A 22,266-nucleotide genomic window follows, 5' to 3' on the forward strand; every position below is an offset into this window, starting at 1 on the left:
AAGACAATGCACGAGGCCATACATAACTTATGATCATGCAAAGAAAGCTGTAATGAAGCAAACATGCGACAGTTTTAAGCTAGCATACCAAACTACACTACAATGCAGAAAGGATGTAAGAGAATTATGGAATTCTCAATACGTCTCACTCGGGAGATACAATACTTGTGCGGCTCGTCTGGTTGCACCAGCTTCAAATGAACCGTACATACAATATCGTGCCTGCAAAGAAAACAAACTTAACAGGTACAATATTGTTAGCAACATGCATGACAATGCAAAATGGATGCAAAACGATATGCGATATATACAAAACAATGTATAAACAATGCAAATGCAGATGCAATGTAATTGAAACAATGCAAGCTACATGCAAAGCAATTGAATCGTGATCCAATCACGAGCGGTTCGAAACCACATCTATGTCAAATAGATTGATGGAGATAACAAGTCTGTCTACCACAGAACGGTCAACTGAACTGTGAGCATTGTAGACAGACGCAAGAACAAGTATTGGGTGGAATTGACATAAGTGGGGAAACAACCCGCTGGAGAAAGGACTACGATCCTAATGTCGGATGCAAAAATTACACTACAATGTAATGGGTGGATATGGCACGCAGGCCAAACCAAATCTTGCCTAGGAAAGGCATGCATACATACAAGCCATGTGTAACACAGAAAAGGTGCCGCAACCCTCAACCAACATATCAACGTGGAATCGGCGCGATACACATACAGAACTGTGTTTTAACATGAAAAGTAAGGGCACATACCAGACCAAGCTCAACCTGGAAAGGCGCAAGCCAAAGGCGGAAGGTGATGCAATGAATGCATGCAATCTACAATGCAATATTTACAAATATGCAATGGAATGGATACAATGGACATGGCACGCAAGCCAAACCAAATCTTGCCTAGGAAAGGCATGCACACGTACGAGCCATGTGTAACACAGAAAAGGTGCTGCAACCCTCAACCAACATATCAACGTGGAATCGGCGCGATACACATACAGAACTGTGTTCTAACATGAAATGTAAGGACACATACCAGACCAAGCTCAACCTGGAAAGGCGCAAGCCAAAGGCGGAAGGTGATGCAATGAATGCATGCAAACTACAATGCAAATGCAAGACAATGCAAATATGCAATGACTGTGATTGCAACTTTCCCTATCTTACCAACAGGGTGATATACTAGGTTGGTTCAGTATCCAGAATTGAGGCGTAGACATGCCGCCTCAACCTATGGGGCTTCCATACAGATTTCAAGCCGAGGGTAGACCTCTGGGTATTTAAACCAGACTTTAGTCTCGGAACTCCCGAACCTTTGCGTTCTAGGCATAAGCCGTTCGAACTCTAGTTTCCACCGTCCCAGTTGGTCTTCTAGGAACTCATCGCAAGCACAGGCAGGTGGCTTTACCAGACCACCGAAAAGTCGTTCGGGCACGACAAACACCGAAGGAATTGCACCTTCAGAGGATTTAAGGTCTCCTAGACCGGAATGCAAAATGTATGCATGACAATGCATGTTTTTGTTTGTTGTTTTTTTTTGAAATGCAAGTTATGTAAGTGAAATGCATGTTGCATGGAATGCGCGACAACACGCGGCTTAAGATATGTACAAAGCAATAGTGTGCACACCAATGCAATAAAGGTTTTGCACCTTCCAAGGATTTAAGGTCTCCTAGACCGTACGTGTTTAAGGTCTCGCCAGACCATGCGTGTTTAAGGTCTCGCCAGACCGTGCGTGTTTAAGGTCTCGCCAGACCGTGCGTGTTTAAGGTCTCGCCAGACCGTGGGTATTTACAAGACGCGTGACAATGCGCTGAAGGTTTCGCACCTCCAAAGGATTTAAGGTCTCCTAGACCGTGCGTGTTTAAGGTCTCGCCAGACCGTGCGTGTTTAAGGTCTCGCCAGACCATGCGTGTTTAAGGTCTCGCCAGACCGTGGGTATTAAATGTATGCATGTGTGACACGTATGCCACACGGAATGCAAAATTTTGAAAATTGGACTTACACGCTTCGCGAAGCCGGTTCGTATGCAAAACAATGCAATGTACTAACAAGTACAAGTGAGGTGTGTAAAATAACGCGAGGGGATATATGCTAGATGCAATTGAGGTGCACAAAACAGTGCGATGCGCAGAACAGCGCGAACAATACAATGTACAAAACAGTGCGATGCGCAGAACAGCGCGAACAATACAATGCACAAAACAGTGCGATGCGCAAAACAGCGCGGACAATACAATGCACAAAACGGTGCGATAGTTTGAAATGCACAAAACAGTGCGATGCGCAGAACAGCGCGAGGTTTGAAATGCACAAAACAGTGCGATGCGCAGAACAGCGCGAACAAAACAATGCACAAAACGGTGCGATAGTTTGAAATGCACAAAACAGTGCGATGCGCAGAACAGCGCGAGGTTTGAAATGCACAAAACAGTGCGATGCGCAGAACAGCGCGAACAAAATACAATGCACTAACAAGTGCAAGTAAGGTGCGCAAGATAGCGCGAACAAATGCAATGCACTAACAAGTGCAATTGAGGTGCGCAAGATAGCGCGAACAAATGCAATGCACAAAATAGTGCGATGCGCAAAATAGCGCGAAGAAAATGTGATGCACAAAACAGTGCGACGCCAAGTGTGACGTGCATGCCACACGGAGTGTAAATGGGCTTAAATGCGCAACAACGCACGTATTCCGGAATGCATGACAATGCATGGAATGGAAATGCAATGATGCATGGGAGATGTGCACGACAATGCAAAGGGGGTGCGTGTTGCAACGCATGTAATACGTGCATAGCAATGCAAATGTGCGGCGCACGACAGTGCGACGTAATGCACCGAAGTAGTGTGATGAGTTCGTGCAACACACATGGGGCAACTTTTGAATTCAAAAGGATACAAAAAGGATACACCTTGCACGAATTCGAGCGCCACGCACTGAAGACACGGCTTGCGGTCAGAACGGAGGCCGGTTGAATGTCGGAGATGCACTTTCTTGCACTTTCTTCAGCTATGAAGACCAAAAACAACTCAAATGGCCTAAACAAGGCTGTGGGAACCCCACCGGCAGAAAGAGGAGGCCACCGGCTGGCCATCGGCACAAAAACAATTCCATCGGCACAAAAAGGTGCCGGCCGGCACAAAACATTGCCGACCGGCAAACAGTTGCTGAATCGGGGCAGTTCTGTCTTTTCACCTTGGGTGTTATAAAATAGGGCTTCATGCCCTATTTCCTTACTTTTCTACCGCCGAAATCCTTCACTCTCTCTCTCTAGAGTGCTTCTTTCTCCTTTTTCGTCCATTTCTTCGCGTTCTACGCTCGTTTCGTCGTCGGATTCGCGATCCTCTTCGCGTTTCGGACATTTTCCACCGATCACATTTTCGTTTCGGTGCCTCGTTCGGCGTTCTCGCCTTTTCGGGGTTTGTTCCCCTCACTTTCCTCTTCATTTCCGTGCCTCTTCACATTCCGGCCTTCCCGGCCATTTTCGACCCTCTCGGGAGTTGACTTTTCAGTTGACTCTTCATATTCCGGGTCGGTTTTCCTTTTCCGGCCATTTTCACACCACTCTCTACATGGCGGACGACATTCCACGTGACGGGACTCCCCCGGACCACGAGATGGACCCCGGGGTCGAGGTCTTACCACTGAGCGAGCGCCCGTTCGACCCGGCGACCTACCGGCCGGCGATCCACGTTCTGCCCCCAGACGGCCTGCGTCAGTTCCGGAGCTTTGAGAGGTACGCGGCCCCTGAGCTACTACTACGCGAGCCTACCTCCCACCTTTCATTCGGCACTCCCGAGGTAACTCTTCATCTTCTGCTTTACTTTCTGCAATGTAGGATACAAAACTGCCATAGTTAGCTGTATTCTTTAATTGCTGAAATCTGATATGCCGTAGACCATAGTTGACTTGTAAACATACATACAACTGATATCTGCTTGAGACTGACACATGCACACACACTGCACTAGCCCTGAATCACCCAAACACACGGCACACACTGTATTCTACTGCACACACACTGGTACCCAGTATTTGTCTGAATCTGTCAAACTTGCACATATGCCACATCTGTTCTGAAACACTCAAACACGCTGACACAGCACACGTATTTTACTGTAAGCACACCGGCACCCGGTATCTGCCTGAATCTGACAAACTTGCATACATGCCATATCTATCTTTTCAAAACTGCATTTTGAATGTTGTCTTGCAATTGTCATTTTCTGTTTGCAGGAGGGTTCCCATACCATTCGCGGGTATGGGAATACTGGTGCACGGGAGTGGTATGATGAGCTCCCTGATGCGGTCCGACGCATCGTGGACCGAGCGGGCTTCGGCACCTTCTGCCGAGGACTCTCCAGGCTCTCCACTTGCAGACCTCTTCTCGCCGCTTTGGCGGAGAGGTGGTGGGACACCACCGATTCTTTCCATTTCTCTGCTACAGGGGATATGACGATGACCCCTCATGACTTCTCGATGCTCACAGGCATCGGGGTAGGGGGTGATCCGATCCCCTTCGACATAGCGATGGATGAGTGGACCGCCGCTCAGGTTCATCTACTGGGGGAGGCCCCGCCGCTAGCTCGCCCAGGCTTCGTCCGCTACTCCTGGTTCGAGACACAGTTTCGGGTCTAGCCCGCATTGGAGGAGGTGCAGATGACCGAGGAGGACGTGGAGAGGTATGCTCGGGGCTTCCTCATGTTCCTTTTCGGGACTACTATCTTCGCCGACCGGGCGAACACCGTGCCTCTCTGCCTTCTCAGCGCACTGGTGGACGTCCGAGATATTCTGCACTTTGATTGGGGCGGCGCTGCTCTGGCCACCCTGTACGGATATATGAGCTTGGCTTCTCGCGGCAGCGGCCAGCTACTTGGAGGTTACTGGCGGGCTTGGGAGGTACATTTCTTCTCCACTTTTTCATTTCTGTCTCGTACTTTCTGTACTCTGTACACTGCACACACTGCGGTCTGCTTTACACTTGCTGTATACTGTACACACGGCACACACATACATTCTGCCTTACACTGACTGTACACTGTTCACACTGTACACTGCACACAATACACGGCTCAACACACGGCTCTGCCATTTCTGCTTCATTCTGTATATCCTGCTTTATCTGATGGTCATACTGACGTCTGTTTTGCAGCTGTGGGTTTACGCCTACTTCCCTAGGCTTGCACCCGTGCCAGTTGCGGAGCCTCCTCCGGCTGTTCCCTTTTCGAGTCGCTTTGACGGGGGGTGCACCCGGCGACCACGGGAGACGTTCGGCTTCTTCCGCCGATATTTCGACACCATCACCCCCACGGAGGTATGCTTTACTTTCAGTTCATTTAGGCTTCGCTTTCCCACTGCATATTTCAATAACAGTAGATAACAAACTGTCTGCCATTTTCAGATCACTTGGCAGCCATGGGCTTCCTTGCCGTCGGCGATGCGGGGTCGGTTCCCTGGTGCTGAGGAGACCTCGCGTTTTCGGATCTTGCTAGAGGGCCCGGTCTGTGGGCTTGGTACCTGGGGGAGCGTTTTCTACGCCAGACCCGCGGGTTACCTGAGCAGATAGTCCCGGCTCACCCTCCTGCAGAGATGAGGGAGACCGAGGGGCTGACCCTTGAGCAGCTGGATGATTACTCCATCGGCTGGGAGGAGGCTGGCTTCCGAGGCACTGGAGACTATCAGGAGTACGTGCGGACGTACCTGATGCGTCCTTTGAGCGGCCGTCGAGCAGAGGGGGCCAGGCCTGTGGCATCGGCGGCTGAGGCCGGAGCAGGAGCAGGGGCTGGATCTTCGAGGAGGGCCCGGGTCCGTGGCAGGGGCGGAGTGCGAGGAGGACGAGGAGCGGGCTGGCCTGCCCTTCCTGCTGTGCTGACTTTCCAGGGGCAGGGTGGGGCGACCTATCAGATCCCCTTCGCCCCTCCACCAGCTGGTCATGAGTTCACTGACATCCCCGACCTTCCGCCGGTATGTATCATTGCACTTCGTACAGTTATTTCATTTCAGTTTACTTGATATTCCACAGAATACTAATGCATCTGATACCTTTGCAGGCTTCTTCTGAGTACACCCGTCAGTCGTTGGCGTTGAATGCCTCGATGATGGGGATGCTCCAGGGGACATTTGACCTCCTAGCCGTCTACAGCATACCGGTATGTCCTTCTGACACTGGCCTCAAACCATTCATACACTGCTTCGCATAATCTGATGCACGGCACAACACCTGATACACTGATCCCACAGTATCTGAACACTGCATACGCTGCATTCTGCACTGATAAACTGCTCACAGCATTCATACACTGTACTCACACACTGCATTCTGCACTGATAAACTGCTCACGGCATTCACACACTGTGCTCACACACTGCATTCTGCACTGATAAACTGCTCACGGCATACTGATGCATTTCCCTTTTGTGCACTTTTTCAGCCTCCTTTCCAGATTCCCATGGCGGGAGGTGCTCCAGCTAGACCTGCTGTCCCTACTCGGGGGAGAGATTAGGAGGGCCGGATATTTCCCCGCACTAGGGGTGGGCGTACTCACGTCGGGAGCAGCTCGCGAGCTCCAGTCCCGGACGATGATGACGACGAGGAGTCAGAGGCGGAGGCAGGGTCATCGGAGGAGGAGACCGGAGACGGCTCTAGCTCGGGCTCTGATGACGACGCTGTTGATGCTCCTGGACCCTCGTCCAGGAAGAGGATCAGGACGGACTGACAGCCCTTGGATTCGCTGGACATAGATGCAGATTTTTGCTATCTTTTCTTTCTTTCCTTGTACTTTTCTTTTTGGTTGGTAGATAGATTACCTTGTACTGCCGCAGGCAGGTTTTGTTTCCAAAGCTTGTACATTTGAAAAGATAATGAAATGAAACGGACTTTTTATCTGAAAAAGTGTTTACATTTACACATTTCATGCATTGCATCGCATCTCATCATGTTACACCTCAATGTAAATGGAATGATTGGTTATCTGAAAATTGAACACTTGCACTGTAATAATCGGATAACTAAACAGCCAACAGCAAAATAACCCAAGCAACCCACTGCCTGATTCTGGACACACAGCCCTTACTCTGTTGGGGATTAATCTGCCTACAGCCCATAACACAGCATTCGATTCATCATGCACACAGCGAATTCCAAACAAACGACCCAATCTGACAAGACGGAGCTCAAAGACGGAACCGGTTGGAGTCGAAACACGCTCGAATGTAGAGAATGGCACAGCATTCTGAGCATAAATGATTTTTGAAATCAAATGAGGGTTTTTCAAACCGGGATATCGAGCCTACCACTGAACACAGCGGGGAGGACTTTAACAAAGAGGTACACGACCTAAACACAACGAGACACGCTCGGGAGAGACTCAAAACAAAAGACGAGACCGTCAAATGAAAGAGACACGACACACAGACGCGTAACCAAAGATGGGAGACCTCGGACCACGAGGAGCCAGTTCAATCTGGGTATTGTTTCCCACCCTTTCTGATTTGTGATTCTCACATCACTCGGCTCTCAAGCTCGGATTTTCTCTCAAAACCCTTTTCCTCTCTTTTCTCTCAACTTACACCTCTCTATTCTTCATTCTCTCATTTTTCATCCCTCCCCGGGGTGATTGATGGATAAATAGCAAGGTGTGGGTTCACGCCCGATGCCGTTAGCTCACAGCTATTCTTCCGGCAGGCAGAGTGCTCTTCTGGTAAGTACGTTGATGACGGGGGAAAGAGAGCGCCTGACTCAACTGTGCCCCTAGTTCATCATTTTAACCATTTTTTCGTTTTTGCTTTCTACTAAAACGGTTTTGATCAAAACGAGGGTCGGATTAACGTACTTGTTCGATCTTTGATTTGAAAAACATGCAAGTCAGGCTATGAGCACTGAAAATTTTCCTTTTGGGTCCAAGACAATGGTCCGGTTTTGGAAAATGAAATAGTTTTCGAGAAAATAGTCAACCTCAGTAAAAATTTTCAAAAACTATTTTTCAAACAGCTGATGCTCAACAAGCATGGAACTTACTCTTCGAGATGCGCGACCTCGGATCGGAGGCAATGGCAAATTGCCCCTGGTTTGAAGGGGGTGGGAGGCAACGGAAAGTTGCCCCTAGTTTGAAAGGCGGCTCACAGAGGCTCGTGGCAACGGAAAGTTGCCCCTTGTTTGGATGGTGCCGCAGCAGTCCGCAGACAGTCTTCATTGGCGGTGGTCGAACTCGCGGACACAGAGATGACGAAGACGGTCACAACACATATATGGACACAGTCGCCTTGGGAGCGTTGGCCACTGGACTTTGGGATGAAATCGAAACCATTGCATGGACTGAGACGCTTATGAAAGCGTTGGGGGCTGGACTTCATGATGAAGTTGCCTACGTATCCCAAACATGGGAATCAAGCCTTACGTAGTTCCGGTTAAGGTCCACTCGGGTATTTTAACCTTCACTTTGTTTGGCTCTCACTTTTGCCAAGGCGCCCAATGCGGGTTTTCGACCTTGTGAGCTTCTTTTCATTTTCTTTTGTTCGTTTCTTTTTTCTTTTTTTTTTTCTTTTCTTCTTTCCTTTTTTCTCTTTTTTTCTTTTCTTCTTTCCTTTTTTCTCTTTTTTTTTCTTTTTGTATTTTTCTCTTGCTCTAACTTTTGCCTGGACCGCCCTTCCGGGTTTTCAGCCCAGCGAGCCTCTCAAAGGGTAAAAGTGTAGCAAGTCCATGCCAAATGGTTTCTTGAAATTGAAGCCTCTCTGTGTCTAGGAGAACGGCTGTTGCACTGATTTGCGGAGAATCCATCAGGGTTACTCTACGAGCTTCTCCCGGCGAGATCTACTCCTTCTGATTCGGCCTTGATGCTTCTTGATAGAAGGCTACCTCAAAACTGGCCACACGGGCCTTTCATGGCGTTTGTCCGTTGAACTTTCTGAACATTCTGAACTGGTTCAAACTCGGAAAACAAATAGGTGGAATCTCGAGGCTGAGAGCGATCCTAGGCTGCGCAATCCCAAGAGCGATTCCACACAGGTCTTCGCAGGGCTGCATAAAACATTTGCTTTTGAAAGTTTTTAAGAAAGCGACAAATCGCTCGCGCCGAAGATAGTGTGGAACCAATCTGGATCAGGCCAGGGTCCTTCTCAGTACTCACGCCGACAAGCATGATTTCATGCATAAAAAGGCTTAGCACGCCTCTCTTTCTCTCAAAATGATCAAAATTTTGCAAAACCCGAGGAATTCCTTCCCCTTCGTTTTCATCACCGCAGTGTTCAAAAGTTTTTTTTTGAAAAACTTAGGTTAATGCTATGAGTTTGGCGCGCAGGAGAGCAGGCGAGATGTACTGTCAGCCCATTCAAATTCTCTGGTCCTTATGCTGAAAGCAAGCATGAAGGTTGAGATAGCAACAGCTGTTTCAATCGGCTTTGTTGGTGCAACTGGCCCCTCGGTAGAGACAGACTCAAAACAAAAACAGATAATTACAAAACAAAACGGTGTTCGAGGCAACAACCCCAGAATCACCTGGTATTATATACAACGGGGACTGACTCGATACAACAAGACAGACCCTTAAGCAAAAAAAGACTGACTCAAGACAAAGAGACAGACTCAAAACACAAGACTGACTCGACATCCAAGCCAGGATTTACAAAAAAAACTCGGTTTCACCGATGCTCAAAAATGCGTGCCAGACGCTTCATCAAAAATGTACCAAATGTTGCCCGCAGGCGATTCACTTTACATACTTGCAGCATCTGAGCCCTCGAAATCTAACAACTGAGTGGTGACGGGCTTGCCTGAGGTGGGTGGTAGGATAACCTTGTTATCAATCAAATCCTGCACTTCATGACGAAGGCGGGAACATCCATCGGTACTGTGACCGGACTGTTGATGGTACGTGCAGTACAAGGTAGCATCATGCGTGGCGGGGAGATTCTTCGGGAGTGGCCGAGGCTTCAAAGGCTTAAGATGCCCATTCTTCGCCAATATTAGCAATGCCCTAGACAAAGGCATGTGGAGGTCATGAAAGACCCTGCGCCCTCGGGGCAGGTACTTTGCAGTTTGAGGATTCTTGCCAGATGCGCTGGCGAAAGGATCAGCTGGCGCTGCCTTGGCTTTTTGAACCTTTCCCGGTGTAGGGGTGGGAGCTACAGGAATTGTCTGGGCATGACAGGGCCCATCCCGGTTTTCTGTCTGGCTTGAATTGCCTTTGGTTGGAGCGGGGAAAGCATCATCTATAGCTTTGGTCACTATTGCAGATGTTTGTTGCTTGTTCATCCCTCCGGCCTTCAGAGCCTCGACTGCCCACAGCAGTTGTTCAATGGGGTCGGCGTCTATCTTTGCCTTGTCCTTTCCTTTGGCCTCAGCCTGATCAAGGGTCGGGGTTGGTCCTGACATGTCGTGGCTATAGCCGGAAGCCACCTCTGGCTGGCTGAGCTCTATCACAATCCGCCCCAGTAGCGGGGGCTCCTGTGGTACAAAATTCCCGGCGTACGGCGCCGCTGGCGGTGAAGCCGACATTCCATAGGCGAGGTCTGCCATAGACCTTTGGAGATCGCCTATCATCCCCATCAATTCGAAGGCGGTGGGCTCACGAGCTTGGTATAACTGGGGAGCCCAGACCGGGTGCACAACGGGCATCCTGGGCGGGTGTGACATACTGATATTGGCCTCACTCTGCGGAGCGGTCCCCTGCTCCGATACAGCTGCCATAACCACAATTTCTTCTGAACTTTGTGCCGCCATAAATCTTGCCTCAGCAAAGGGGGACACTGGCTATTCTGTTTCAACTCTGCGACTCTCTGAACTGAAAGGAAAAACAGACAGCATTTCAGCCCAAACTGATCAAACACGGGTGTAGCTACACAACTGTACCCTACTGCTGATCACTGTTCCCAGAAATCACTGTTCCCGAAAACTGAACCGATACCCGCGGATAACTGATTCTCACAACTGATACTGATACTGGTGTTCCCAGGTTAGATACTCTGACTTGCAAACTGACATGTGCGTTCCTGTAGAGCAACACTCTAAAAGCACATAGCAAGTAAAGAGAACAAAACACCCCTATATTGGGGGTAGGGTTTCCCTGTCCTATTTTGTCAGGAGCTAGGGTTTCACTACGCACACAGCGGTTTTCAAACAACTTAGCATCGGGTAAGCAACCTGTCCTAGCTTGGAATGGTCACTATGGATCCGAATATGCACTAGGTCAAATGGTCAAAAGGGGTGCCCCGGTAAAACCGAGGTTTGTGTTCCCATACTGTCAGAGCCCATAGCCGGTCAGCCTTATGGACATGCCTTGACAAGACAAGCCTCCGGCAAACCGTTCAGGAATGGCAGATGGCAAACACTGTGTTCCTAGGCGCACCAATGCACATGCAATGCAAAGAAACACATAAATGAGATCAAAACAGGATATCACGAGTTCGAGTCAAACTCTCTAAAAATCCCCAGCAGAGTCGCCAGAAACTGTAACAGCGCCCGCGTGGGGCCTCGCGCTACAGTTCGGACTCGATTTGTGTCACGGTTCTTAATCTGAACCAAAGAGTCCAAATCTGGCAAATCGTTTTGAGAAACAGATTTTTGAAAAAGTAGTGCCAAACATGGACTGCTTTGCCAGATACAGAGTCGCCACCTAAATATTTTTTATGGGAGAATTTAGGAAACCCTGACTCGGTGCCGAAGGCCACATGTCCGTCATCACCGGAGTTGTCTCGGCTCGGGAGCTTGGGTACGATCGGGGAAGGTCAGCTATGAGCACCCCCTTTCGCCCGGTCCGAAGACCGGCCTCTACTAACCGTGATATCCGTTTTTGAAAACTTTATGTGTTCTTATTCCATTTATTAGCCTAGAATTACTATGTTGTGCGCGCAGCAAACAAGTATAGACTAGATTGCCTAATTTGGAAATAAACATTGCATATCCGTTCGGTTTGAAAATGCTTTGGAATTTGCTACTCGCAAGTAGGCTAAAACACGGATTTCAATGAGTTCTTCCAACTCAAACAATCCAACCTTCACCCACAGGCATTCAAAACAGTTTAACACATGAGCATCTAGCCGCATGGCAAGCATACTGTCATGTTAACATTCACACACATGCGAGATGCTAAAGCGGAAATACTTACATCGTACTCCGTGCCAAAACAGTAAACTAGTTAGCAAAACATGCATGTCCTAGTTCATGTTAAATTGCCTAATGCAACGCATACAAAATGTCGCTAAGATAGGCTCGGCTAATCCTAGACATGTCATGTGAAAATGCACAATTATCACATATTCAATTTGGGAATTGAAGTAATGATGCAGTTAGCATGATGTACCGAGCCTAATGCATGCAATACAAATGCATGGATGCACACATGCATAGCATAAGGTATGCTGAATTAGACATGCCCTAATACTAACCATCAAAGCAGGTAAGTAAAAGGGAAGAAAGAAGTGAGGTTGGAAGACATACACACACTCACGCACACTTATTACAGATTTGCCCTCACTCGGAGGGACCAAATAAATATTACAAATTAATTAACTACACAAGCTAATTAATATTACAAATTAACTAATTAATTAAAGCAGGAAAGCGTCTCGGGAGACGCGCCACCATGCGCAAGCTACCTCTGTTTTCCTTCCTTTCCTCCTCTGGAGGCTGTCAAAGCCTCAGGAATGCATCCTTGGACAGAGGGGATTATCACCGGCTGAATGAAACTTCCACCGGCAGTGTAGTATGGCCATCGGCACAAAATAGGGCCTGTCGGCAGAGAAAATTGTGCCGGTCGGCACATTACACTGCCGGTCGGCAGAGTATTCCTGCAGAACCTGCAACTCACAGCAACAAAGGGCAAAACAAGGCATGGCAGCATATTTCAAGGCATGTATGCATCAACCATGTCTCTTATCATTGTGATGACTCAAAGGGACATGTGCCTCGGTTCTCGGACCACCAATCACGCATTTCCATGCATGATGGCCCAAGGAACCAAGTATGCAACTTTGATTTCAAATGCATGCAAATCAATCAAACAAATTAGGCCCTATTCCTATCACCAATTCAAGGAACAAGGCATGCATGCAAGATGCAATGCAACCTAGGCATACAAGCTAGGAATGCAACATGACATGGCAATGCACTTATGCAAGCATACAAGCATGCATATGGCAATACAAATGAGTGCAAAGATGGACTTAAACATGAATTAGGCGACTCTAAAATAGGCCTAAAACAGTAGCCAAAAGTGCTAAAGAGTGAGAGCTAAATGGCATGCACACACACATGCACATAACGACCAACACTTAAGCATGAATCAAACAACATTCAAGCACACTTGAAAGAAGGAAACATGGACAAATTAGCATGCAACATGAGCCTTGAAATCATGTTATAAAATGATGCCAAATCAAATTATAAATCAAGTCAAGCATGCAACAAAAAGTCCAAGTGTTCAAGGCAAGTCGATAAGGCATTGAACTACACTTATCATGACCAAACATGGCATGCATTAAACAACTAAAAACAGATTTTTAGCATGTTAAAACAAAGCCAAAAGACTCCTTAGATGGCATCTAAGTGGCCCAAATACAAAGGCATACATCATGGCCAAAACATGGAGCATTGCAACACATGCTTTCAAAGCATTAAAGAGGCATGCAAGGCAATCAAACGAGCATGGAAATGGGACTGAAATAGCATGTAGAATGATTCCAAATAACCAAAACAATGCAAAGATGGCATGCTACACATGCACATACTCAAGGCCAACAAGCCCAAATGCAAAGGAGCTATATAATGCATGCAAAGATCAACCCAAACGACTATGGACAGAGCTAAAACATGGCAAAATAAGCACATAATCTTCACAAATGCAAGCCTAAAACATGCTCCAACAAAGGCTAACAACCTAGAACATGTTAAGGCGCAAATAAGGCATTACATGGCAACTATGCTAAACATGCATAAGGTTCCAAAACCAACTTGAAATCATGTTATATCATGGATATATAAGCATGAAAAACAAACCAAACATGCTCAACACACACTCAAGCATAGGCTTCTTTAAGAGGCCAAAATGTGCCCTTTTCAAGGACAACAAGGAGAGGGGGTGGCCCTCTCCTTCTTGGGACTTCAAAGCATCATCTTCACCACTGAAATCCCTCAAGATTTCAGTGGTGAATAGACCTCAACACCAAAATCCCGGAGCTAGCACAAAATGGCTCAAAATGAGGCCTTTTGAGGCCTAAGGGTGGTCAACAGCCCTCAAACAACAAAACACTCTTAATAAACAATAAAGAGGGCTTAAAAATAGAACTTTTTTATGTTATACAATAATCACAAAAACAGCTCTAAGATAGATGAAAAATCAATGCAAAAAAGGGGGAAAAAGGGACTAGTTTCTCACCCTTGTAGCCTTCTTCAACAAAGATGCTCCAATGGCCTCCTTGAGCTTGAATCTAAGACCAAAACTTCAAAACACACTCTTTAGAACCTCAGCTCCTAGAGGAAGGTGAAACACTAGGTGTTTGTGTGCAATAGTAAGGCACAAAACACCTAGTATGCAAAATGAGAGGAAAAGAGAGATAGGTTGTGTATCTAACCCTAACCCTAGGAAAAACCAGAGCTCTCCTCTGTCTTCTCTCCTCAAAAATGTCTAAAGCCCTTCCTCCTTTTCCTTAGAGAGAGCTCTCTCTATATGCCTCTTGTAAAGCTTATCAAACAAGCTTTGCAAGAGGGAGATCCCTCCATACACGTGTATGGAGGGGAGCAAAATCAATACAGCTGTCCTAAAATATCTACAAAAGCAGATGAACAGCAATCGGCCGGCAAAAAATGCCATCTTGGCCAAACAAAGTGCCGACCGGCACAAAAAAGTGCTGACCGGCAACAAATAGTGCCGACCGGCAAACTAAATTGCCGGTGGCAGCAAAAACCAGCCGGTGGCATCTAGCCACTGCCGGTGATGGGTGGGGATGGTCTACAAGCCCCAACCTGCCTCTCAAAGGCAAGATGCAAGTGTTTGGTGCAAAACCAGACACTAAACGGTCAAGTTCGGAGATCTTGAGACAAGGCGCGCGAGCCGAGGCCTCCGGGAACTCCAAACGAACACAAACAAGGATAATCACCGAGTGTTCAAACAGTGACGTCCAAGTCTTGAGGACGGTCAAAAATGGGGTGTCTACAATCATGAATTTCGAAAGTGTTTTAAAGATGAGTCTTATTCTCATTAAGTTATTTGGCTAAGTTTTGGGCCTGGTTGTCAAACTCAAGGTTGAAAAAGAAATGAAAAATGAAATGTAATATGGACTTAAATGTCATGAAACTGAAATGTGATATAAGTGGGTGTATCGGGGTTGACCATCTATCAACTGCTAATCTTTTAGTCATTGTTCATGGCTGGTTTAGTGTGTTTCTGCTGGGCTGTGGCTCACCCTTTATGGGACATCATTTTCAGGTACAGGTAGCATGCCACCTCCAAGGACATAGCTTGGGAGGCTAGAGGCAGACAGACTGCTTTTGTTGTTTGTTTCTTTTGATGCATTACATGTAAATGCAAGCCAAGGGCTTAATATGTATTGAGTTAGCACTCTTCTTTTTTGTAACCAAGTGTTAACTTGGAAAGCTGTAAGCCCATAGGGCATTTGCTTTTGTTGTTAACATGTAATACTTTTGTAAGAACCATTCTGATTAATGGAAAGATGTTTATTTCTCTTGTATTATTGCATGTCTAAAATGATGGGTTTTATGTATTATTTTGAGGGCGTTGCATCTACACTGAGTTTAATAATTAAAACATTTTTTTGTATGTTTTACTTAACAATAATAAGCGATAAAAAAATTGAGGTTTAAATTAACAAAATTACAATTTTATTTTGTTAGAAGGATCAAACTTTGAATTTTGTTTGAAATTGTCCCTTAAAATATTTATTTTCATATTTAGTTAGAGAAAAAAAAAATAATAACAAATATATTACAAATAAAATCATCTTTCATTATTTAAAAAAAATAATTATTTGTATAAAAAAACAAAAATTACCATGTCATTTCATTTCATTTCATTCCATCACATTCAAATTAATCAAATAAACCATCAGATTGCATTGAAACAATCTTTACCCAAATTTTTACCCAAACATGTACACATACATTCTAAAACATAAATAAATACACAGGGACCTTTCAAAGACTTTGGAACAATAAATGTCCAATCTCCAACGATCAAACGCACTCATGAAGAATTCATTTTCCTTACAACCAACCATCGCTACGGCTGTGGCTATGGCTATGGCTATCTACAACTCTTGGCCTTGGAACCCCCACCAATCGCCTATTCAGCTTTGTTCTCTCTTCTTCTTCTTCTTCTACTTTGTGATCACCCTTTACAACTTTCCTCTTCATTCAACTGCACTTAGCTTCAAGTTCACCAATTTTAATATAACACATCAATATCCCGACATAATAGTAGAAGGAGAAACTTATGTTTCCAACCAAGGAATCCAATCCCTCCGAAGGAAACTTGGAAAGCTGGTCGAGCTACATATAACGTTCCTCTTCACCTTGGGGACATAGCTTCCGGAACACTGGCGGACTTCAACACCCATTTCTCGTTCATAACCGATTGAGAAGGAAACTTAACTTTTGCAGATGGGTTCGCATTCGCCCTTCTTCCTAACAATTATACTCTGAAGAACGCAGATGGTGCTACCATGGGTCTTCCAGTCTTGTCAATTTCCCCCCCTCCCCATATCGACTCCATTTGTTGTTGTGGAGTTTGATACCTTTCAGAATTGGCAATGGGACCCACTCGATATCACACCAACAACTCATTTATGTATCGATATCAGCTCTATTACATCTAATGTTATTGCAGTATGGTACAATAACATAACATACGAGAAAGAGAATGAAGCTTGGATTAGTTATAATTCTAGTTCGAAAAATTTGAATGTTGTTTTCACCGGATACAAAGATAATAACATAATTGAAACTAGTCTTAGTTTTTCGATTGACTTGAGGGAGCACTTACCAGAATGGGTTACAATAGGCTTCTCAGCTAGAACAGGAGATTTGTATGAGAGTCATATTGTTATATCATGGTCGTTCAATTCGAGTTTGCAAATTGATGTGCCAGCTAGTCCTAGTCCAAGTCCAAGTTTAAGTTCTATTCTCATTCCAAGCCCCAATGCTACCTCTAGCCTAAGAATGAAGGGTGGAAACAACAAAAATGCTTTGGTTGTAGGGTTGACTGTTGGATCAGCTACTTTGGCTGGTGGGTTAGCTTTGTTTGGCTTTGTCAAGTAGAAGAAAAGTAGAGCACCAGAAGAGGATGAGGAGATTTCCCCTGATATGCCCATGGACGATGAATTCAATGAAGGTATCGGACCAAAGAAGTTTTCATATGCTGAATTGTTTCATGCAACGATTAAATTCGGGAACGAACAGAAGCTTGGAGAGGGAGGATTTGGTGGGGTTTATAAAGAATTTTTAAGGGAATTGAATTCCTATGTTGTTGTGAAGAGATATCAAAGGGATCAAAATAGGGAATAAAGGAGTATGCATCTGAAGTGAAGATCATTAGTCAGTTGAGGCATAGAAATTTGGTGCAACTACTTGGTTGGTGTCATGACAAAAAAAAAACTCCTGCTTGTTTATGAGTTCATGGAAAATGGAAGTTTAGATAACCATCTCTTCAAAGAAAATAACGTGTTGACATGGGCAAAAAGGTACAAAATTGCACAAGGCTTGGCCTCTACATTGCTTTACCTACATGAAGGATGGGATCAATGTGTAGTACATAGAGATGTAAAATCAAGCAATATGATGTTAGATTCAAATTTCAATGTTAAATTGGGGGATTTTGGATTGTCTAGGTTTGCCGACCATGGAAAAGATGCAAAAACAATTAATGTGGCAGCGACCAAGGGATACATGGCATTTGAATGCCTACTTACAGGAAAAGTTATTAAGGAATCAGAAGTTTATAGTTTCTTAGTTGTGGCATTGGAGATAGCTTGTGGAAGAAAACCCATTGACTTGAAGGTCCCAAAAAGTCAAACGATATTGGCGGAGTGGGTTTGGGATCTCTATGCTACCAATAGGCTTCTTGAAGCACCAGATCCAAAGATATATGCAGATTTTGTTCAAGAAGAAATGGAATGTTTGATGATTGTTGGGCTCTGGTGTGCTCACCCCGATCACAATCTTCGGCCTTCCATTAGGCAAGCAATTCATGTACTTAATTTTGAAGCTTCATTGCCCATTCTCCTTACCAAAATGCTTGTGCCAACATACGTTACGCCTCCCAGTGAATACTCCTTCGTCTTTGGTTTCTTGTGGCTCTATTACTTTTTCCAATACCGGTCGATTTTAGTCTTCAAGCTAATACTATAGTTACCACACAAATTTCTCTAAATTCACCTCATTCTCTATAGCTGCATTAGCTTTTTTCTTCTTGTAATGATTTGTGTTTCACAAGGCTGTAGATAATTATCAATTAATGAGAGTTCAAATTTCATATGGTAGCAATTAGACTACAAAATTACATAAATGAGTTGTTCATTTATTTCATTTACATTACCATTGCGATTACCATTTGCTAAGCTTCTAATTTTGATCAAAACAATAATGTGGCCTACTGTTTTGATAACATTTTAAGAGTTGAGAGTTTTAATTAAAATAATTAAAAATAAATGATTTAATTTGTTAAAAAAATTTATACTTTTTAATTATATTGAATGAAGTTACGTAATAAATTAAAAAATTCTGCTCCAGTTGTGACCTATCACCACTAGCAAATGGCTTGGTCAAGTCTACATTGGAAATTTGGTCACATTCCAAATAAATGTATGAGCACATCTTTCCTCGTAACTGGTTATTCCTTATCTTGGGATCAAGTCTCTCAAGTTTCTTTATTGTTTACCCATCTCCTAATACAAAATCATATGTCTTATCTCTTCCATCAATCACAACACTTCTTAAACACACCATATTCGAATAATAGTGAATCTCATGTCACAAAACACAATGTGAGTTATAATAGGAGTTAGGCCTACCTTAGTGGTAGAAAATGTTGTGCCTATTTATTTTATAAAAAAAATTTAAGGATACTTAATCATTTTATATGAAATATGTCTTTTAAAATGTCTGAATTTTATCCAATAAAAAAATTGTATTTAATTTTGTAATAAAATTCTTTATATATAGTATAATGACAACAAAGTCCCAAGATATACTCTTCACCTTCCAAAATGTTTGTAAACAAAACACATTCTCATTGGTCAAAAGTAAAAGGGCTTACAATCTTAAATGGGGACAATACACTTTTTCAAATATGGAGTCCACTATTTCGAATAATTCTATTAACTCAACAAATCTATTTGTATGGTCAAGATTACAATTATTTCGTGCAACAAATTACTTTGTTGAGGAACAGAAGCTTGGAGAGGGAGGATTTGGTGGGATTTTTAAAGGTTGCTTGAGGGAATTGAATTCCTACGTCCGTGAAGAGGATATCAAAGGGATCAAAACAAGGAATAAAAGAGTACGCATCTGAAGTGAAGATCATTAGTCGGTTGAGGCATTTGGTGCAATTACTTGGTTGGTGTCATGACAAAAGAGAACTCCTACTTGTTTATGAGTTCACAGAAAATGGAAGCTTAGATTATCATCTCTACAAGGAAAAAAGCTTGTTGACATGGGCAATGAGGTACAAAATTGCTTAAGGCCTAGCTTCGGCATTGCTCTATTTACATTAAGAGTGGGAACAATGTGTGGTGCATAGGGATTTAAAATCAAGCACTGTCATGTTGGATTCAACTAAACTTGGGAATTTTGGATTAGCTAGGCTTGTCGATATTGGAAAAGACTCTCAAACAACTATTTTGGCAGGAACTAGGGGCTACATGGCACCAAAATGCCTAATCACAAGCAAAGAGAACAAGGAATTAGATGTTTATAGTTTTGGAGTTGTGGCATTAGAGATAGCATGTGGAAGAAAACCTATCGATTTGGAGGTTCCAGAAAGTCAGATGAGAATGGTGGAGTGGGTTTCGAACCTCTATGGTACTGCCACGCTTCTTGAAGCTGCACTAGATCCCAAGATATGCCCAAATTTTGTTAAGGAAGAAATGGAATGCTTGATGATTGTTGGGCTTTGGTGTGGTCATCCAGATCACAATCTTCAACCTTCAATTAGGCAAGCAATTCATGTGCTTAATTTTGAAGCTACATTGCCCATTCTCCCAGCAAACATGTCTGTGCCAACATACTTAGCTCCTCCAATGAATGCATTATCCTTGGTCTATGGCTCTACCACTGTTTGTAATAGCAACCAAGTCCAGTCTTCAAGCCATAGTTACAATACAAATTCCTCAAAGGTCACCTTATCATTTGCCGCTTCTTCTCCATCTGCATCACTTTTGTATACACGAATACGTTAATTAATATGTACTATGGTGTGAGACCCCTAACTTTTGTAAACCTTATTAGGTCCCTAAATTTTGAGTTATTATAATAAATCCCTCAATTCGTTGATTATTCGCAAATTAAACCCTAGAACCGAAAACGCATCACGGACGAACCCATACAAACCCTAATCGATCCTGGAAGCTTAGAAATCATTTCTAACACTCTAATATTAATTATTTAACTCTCAAATTTTAGATTAATCACTCTAAACCTTAACTTCCGATTTTCATAGTTTTTGTTCGGTTATTTACCTTTAAATTCAAAGCAAGATAATACAAACCGAATTATTTTTTCTAACACTAATTTATTAACTCTACACTTGAAATAGATACTTTAATTGAGCCCAAGCCCTCACATTTTTATTTAATCACAAATTGACCCCAAAACAAGTACCATTATATATTTGTATATACACTTGTATCCTAAAATCTTTTTTAAAAACATTTTATTTTACAAATTCCAACAATTGTACACACAAAAAATAAAAATAAAAAATAAAAATAAAATATAAAATAAGTCCATCAATTCATCATCACACGGCTAGCCATCACTATTGTAAGTGTACTGAATGTACTATGAGACAATTTTCCATGATTTAAGGAAGAAAAATCTTTGACTTGGTACAAACTTTTATATACATATATATAAGCAACTAGGTTGGTTTGATTAGGAGGAAAATCCTAACTAGATCATATTTAGGAACATAATTAAGACCTTTAATCCTCCACTATCGCATTGAATTCAAACTAAATCCAAACTATCCAATCCAATTCCAACCAAGGGGCCTTTAGGACCTTTTGCACCAAATTCATTATATAAACAACCCCTCCCCTAGAATTTTACACACAAGAACAACACTTATACACACTATATTCAGCTGAGAGAGAAGAAATGAAGGAGGGTGAGCTTGGTAGAAGAGAGGAAAAGAAGAAAAAGTTTGCTGGCAATTCCAACAACCCTCAAGCAAACCACAACACAACTCTCTCTTCCATTTTCCTTTTTCAAATACATGTTATTAGAAGTTTAAAATGGTATTTTCAGATGTGTTATAATGGTATTCTTGTGTCAAAAATGAAAGGAATTGAGCCTTGATTCTACCCTTCTTCTATTTCTCTTAATCGGTATAGGACTATATTTTTCCCTATCAATCTCTCAAAATTTTCAAAGGCACACCTTCACCTTAAATTTATGAGTTTACTACATATTATTTAGCATGTTTTCATCACAAGATAAGTGGAAATTTTCCCCTAGCTGACCTCTTTTCTCACCAACGTTCTATTTTTAAGAACTGTGCCAGAAAAATCTATTTTACAGCCACCTTACGAAAATTGTTGAAAAATGTATAAAAATATTCTAGACTCCATTTTATGTCAAAATCTTTCTTAAGGAGTTATCTTTCAAGGAAAATTGGTTTCATTGAAAACGAGTGAGCAGTTTGTGAGAAAATCTGATTTTCGTAATGGTTGACGAATCTAGACAGAGCTGGAGTATTTCTGAAATAACTACAAATCTGGAAAAGCTATTCCATTTCCGAAAAATGTTATGAAAACTAGATAAAATTCCCTATGAACCATAGAAAGGCCGGGCTTTGGAAAAAATCTGAAATAGCCCTTTTGAGTATAATCTTTAGGTAGTACTGAATTTGGAAATTTTGTTTTCATTAGTGTTTTATGCTCTTGTGTTCATGAATATGCTTATTAATTTATGATCATGTCTTGATATGATATTTCACATGTCATAGGTTTATGTATTTCATTTTAATCCTTCGATGGTGCTCACACTTATGCAAATCTAGAAATTATATTCATGTGTGA

At 43.4% G+C, this 22,266-nt stretch overlaps 1 protein-coding gene across 1 annotated transcript; it reads left to right on the top strand.

Moving 5' to 3' along the window:
- Nucleotides 1-16,681: 16,681 nt before the first annotated feature.
- On the top strand, nt 16,682-17,533 carry LOC114311092 (L-type lectin-domain containing receptor kinase IX.1-like). The gene is made up of 2 exons (XM_028257165.2): nt 16,682-17,255; nt 17,361-17,533. Exons 1-2 carry the CDS (start codon nt 16,682-16,684, stop codon nt 17,531-17,533), a joined length of 747 nt encoding a protein of 248 aa, XP_028112966.2.
- The last annotated feature ends 4,733 nt before the right edge of the window (nt 17,534-22,266 follow it).

The sequence above is a fragment of the Camellia sinensis genome, chromosome 12 (assembly GCF_055761805.1).
Source record: "Camellia sinensis isolate YWXY chromosome 12, ASM5576180v1, whole genome shotgun sequence".
In the NCBI taxonomy this organism is placed as follows: domain Eukaryota; kingdom Viridiplantae; phylum Streptophyta; class Magnoliopsida; order Ericales; family Theaceae; genus Camellia; species Camellia sinensis.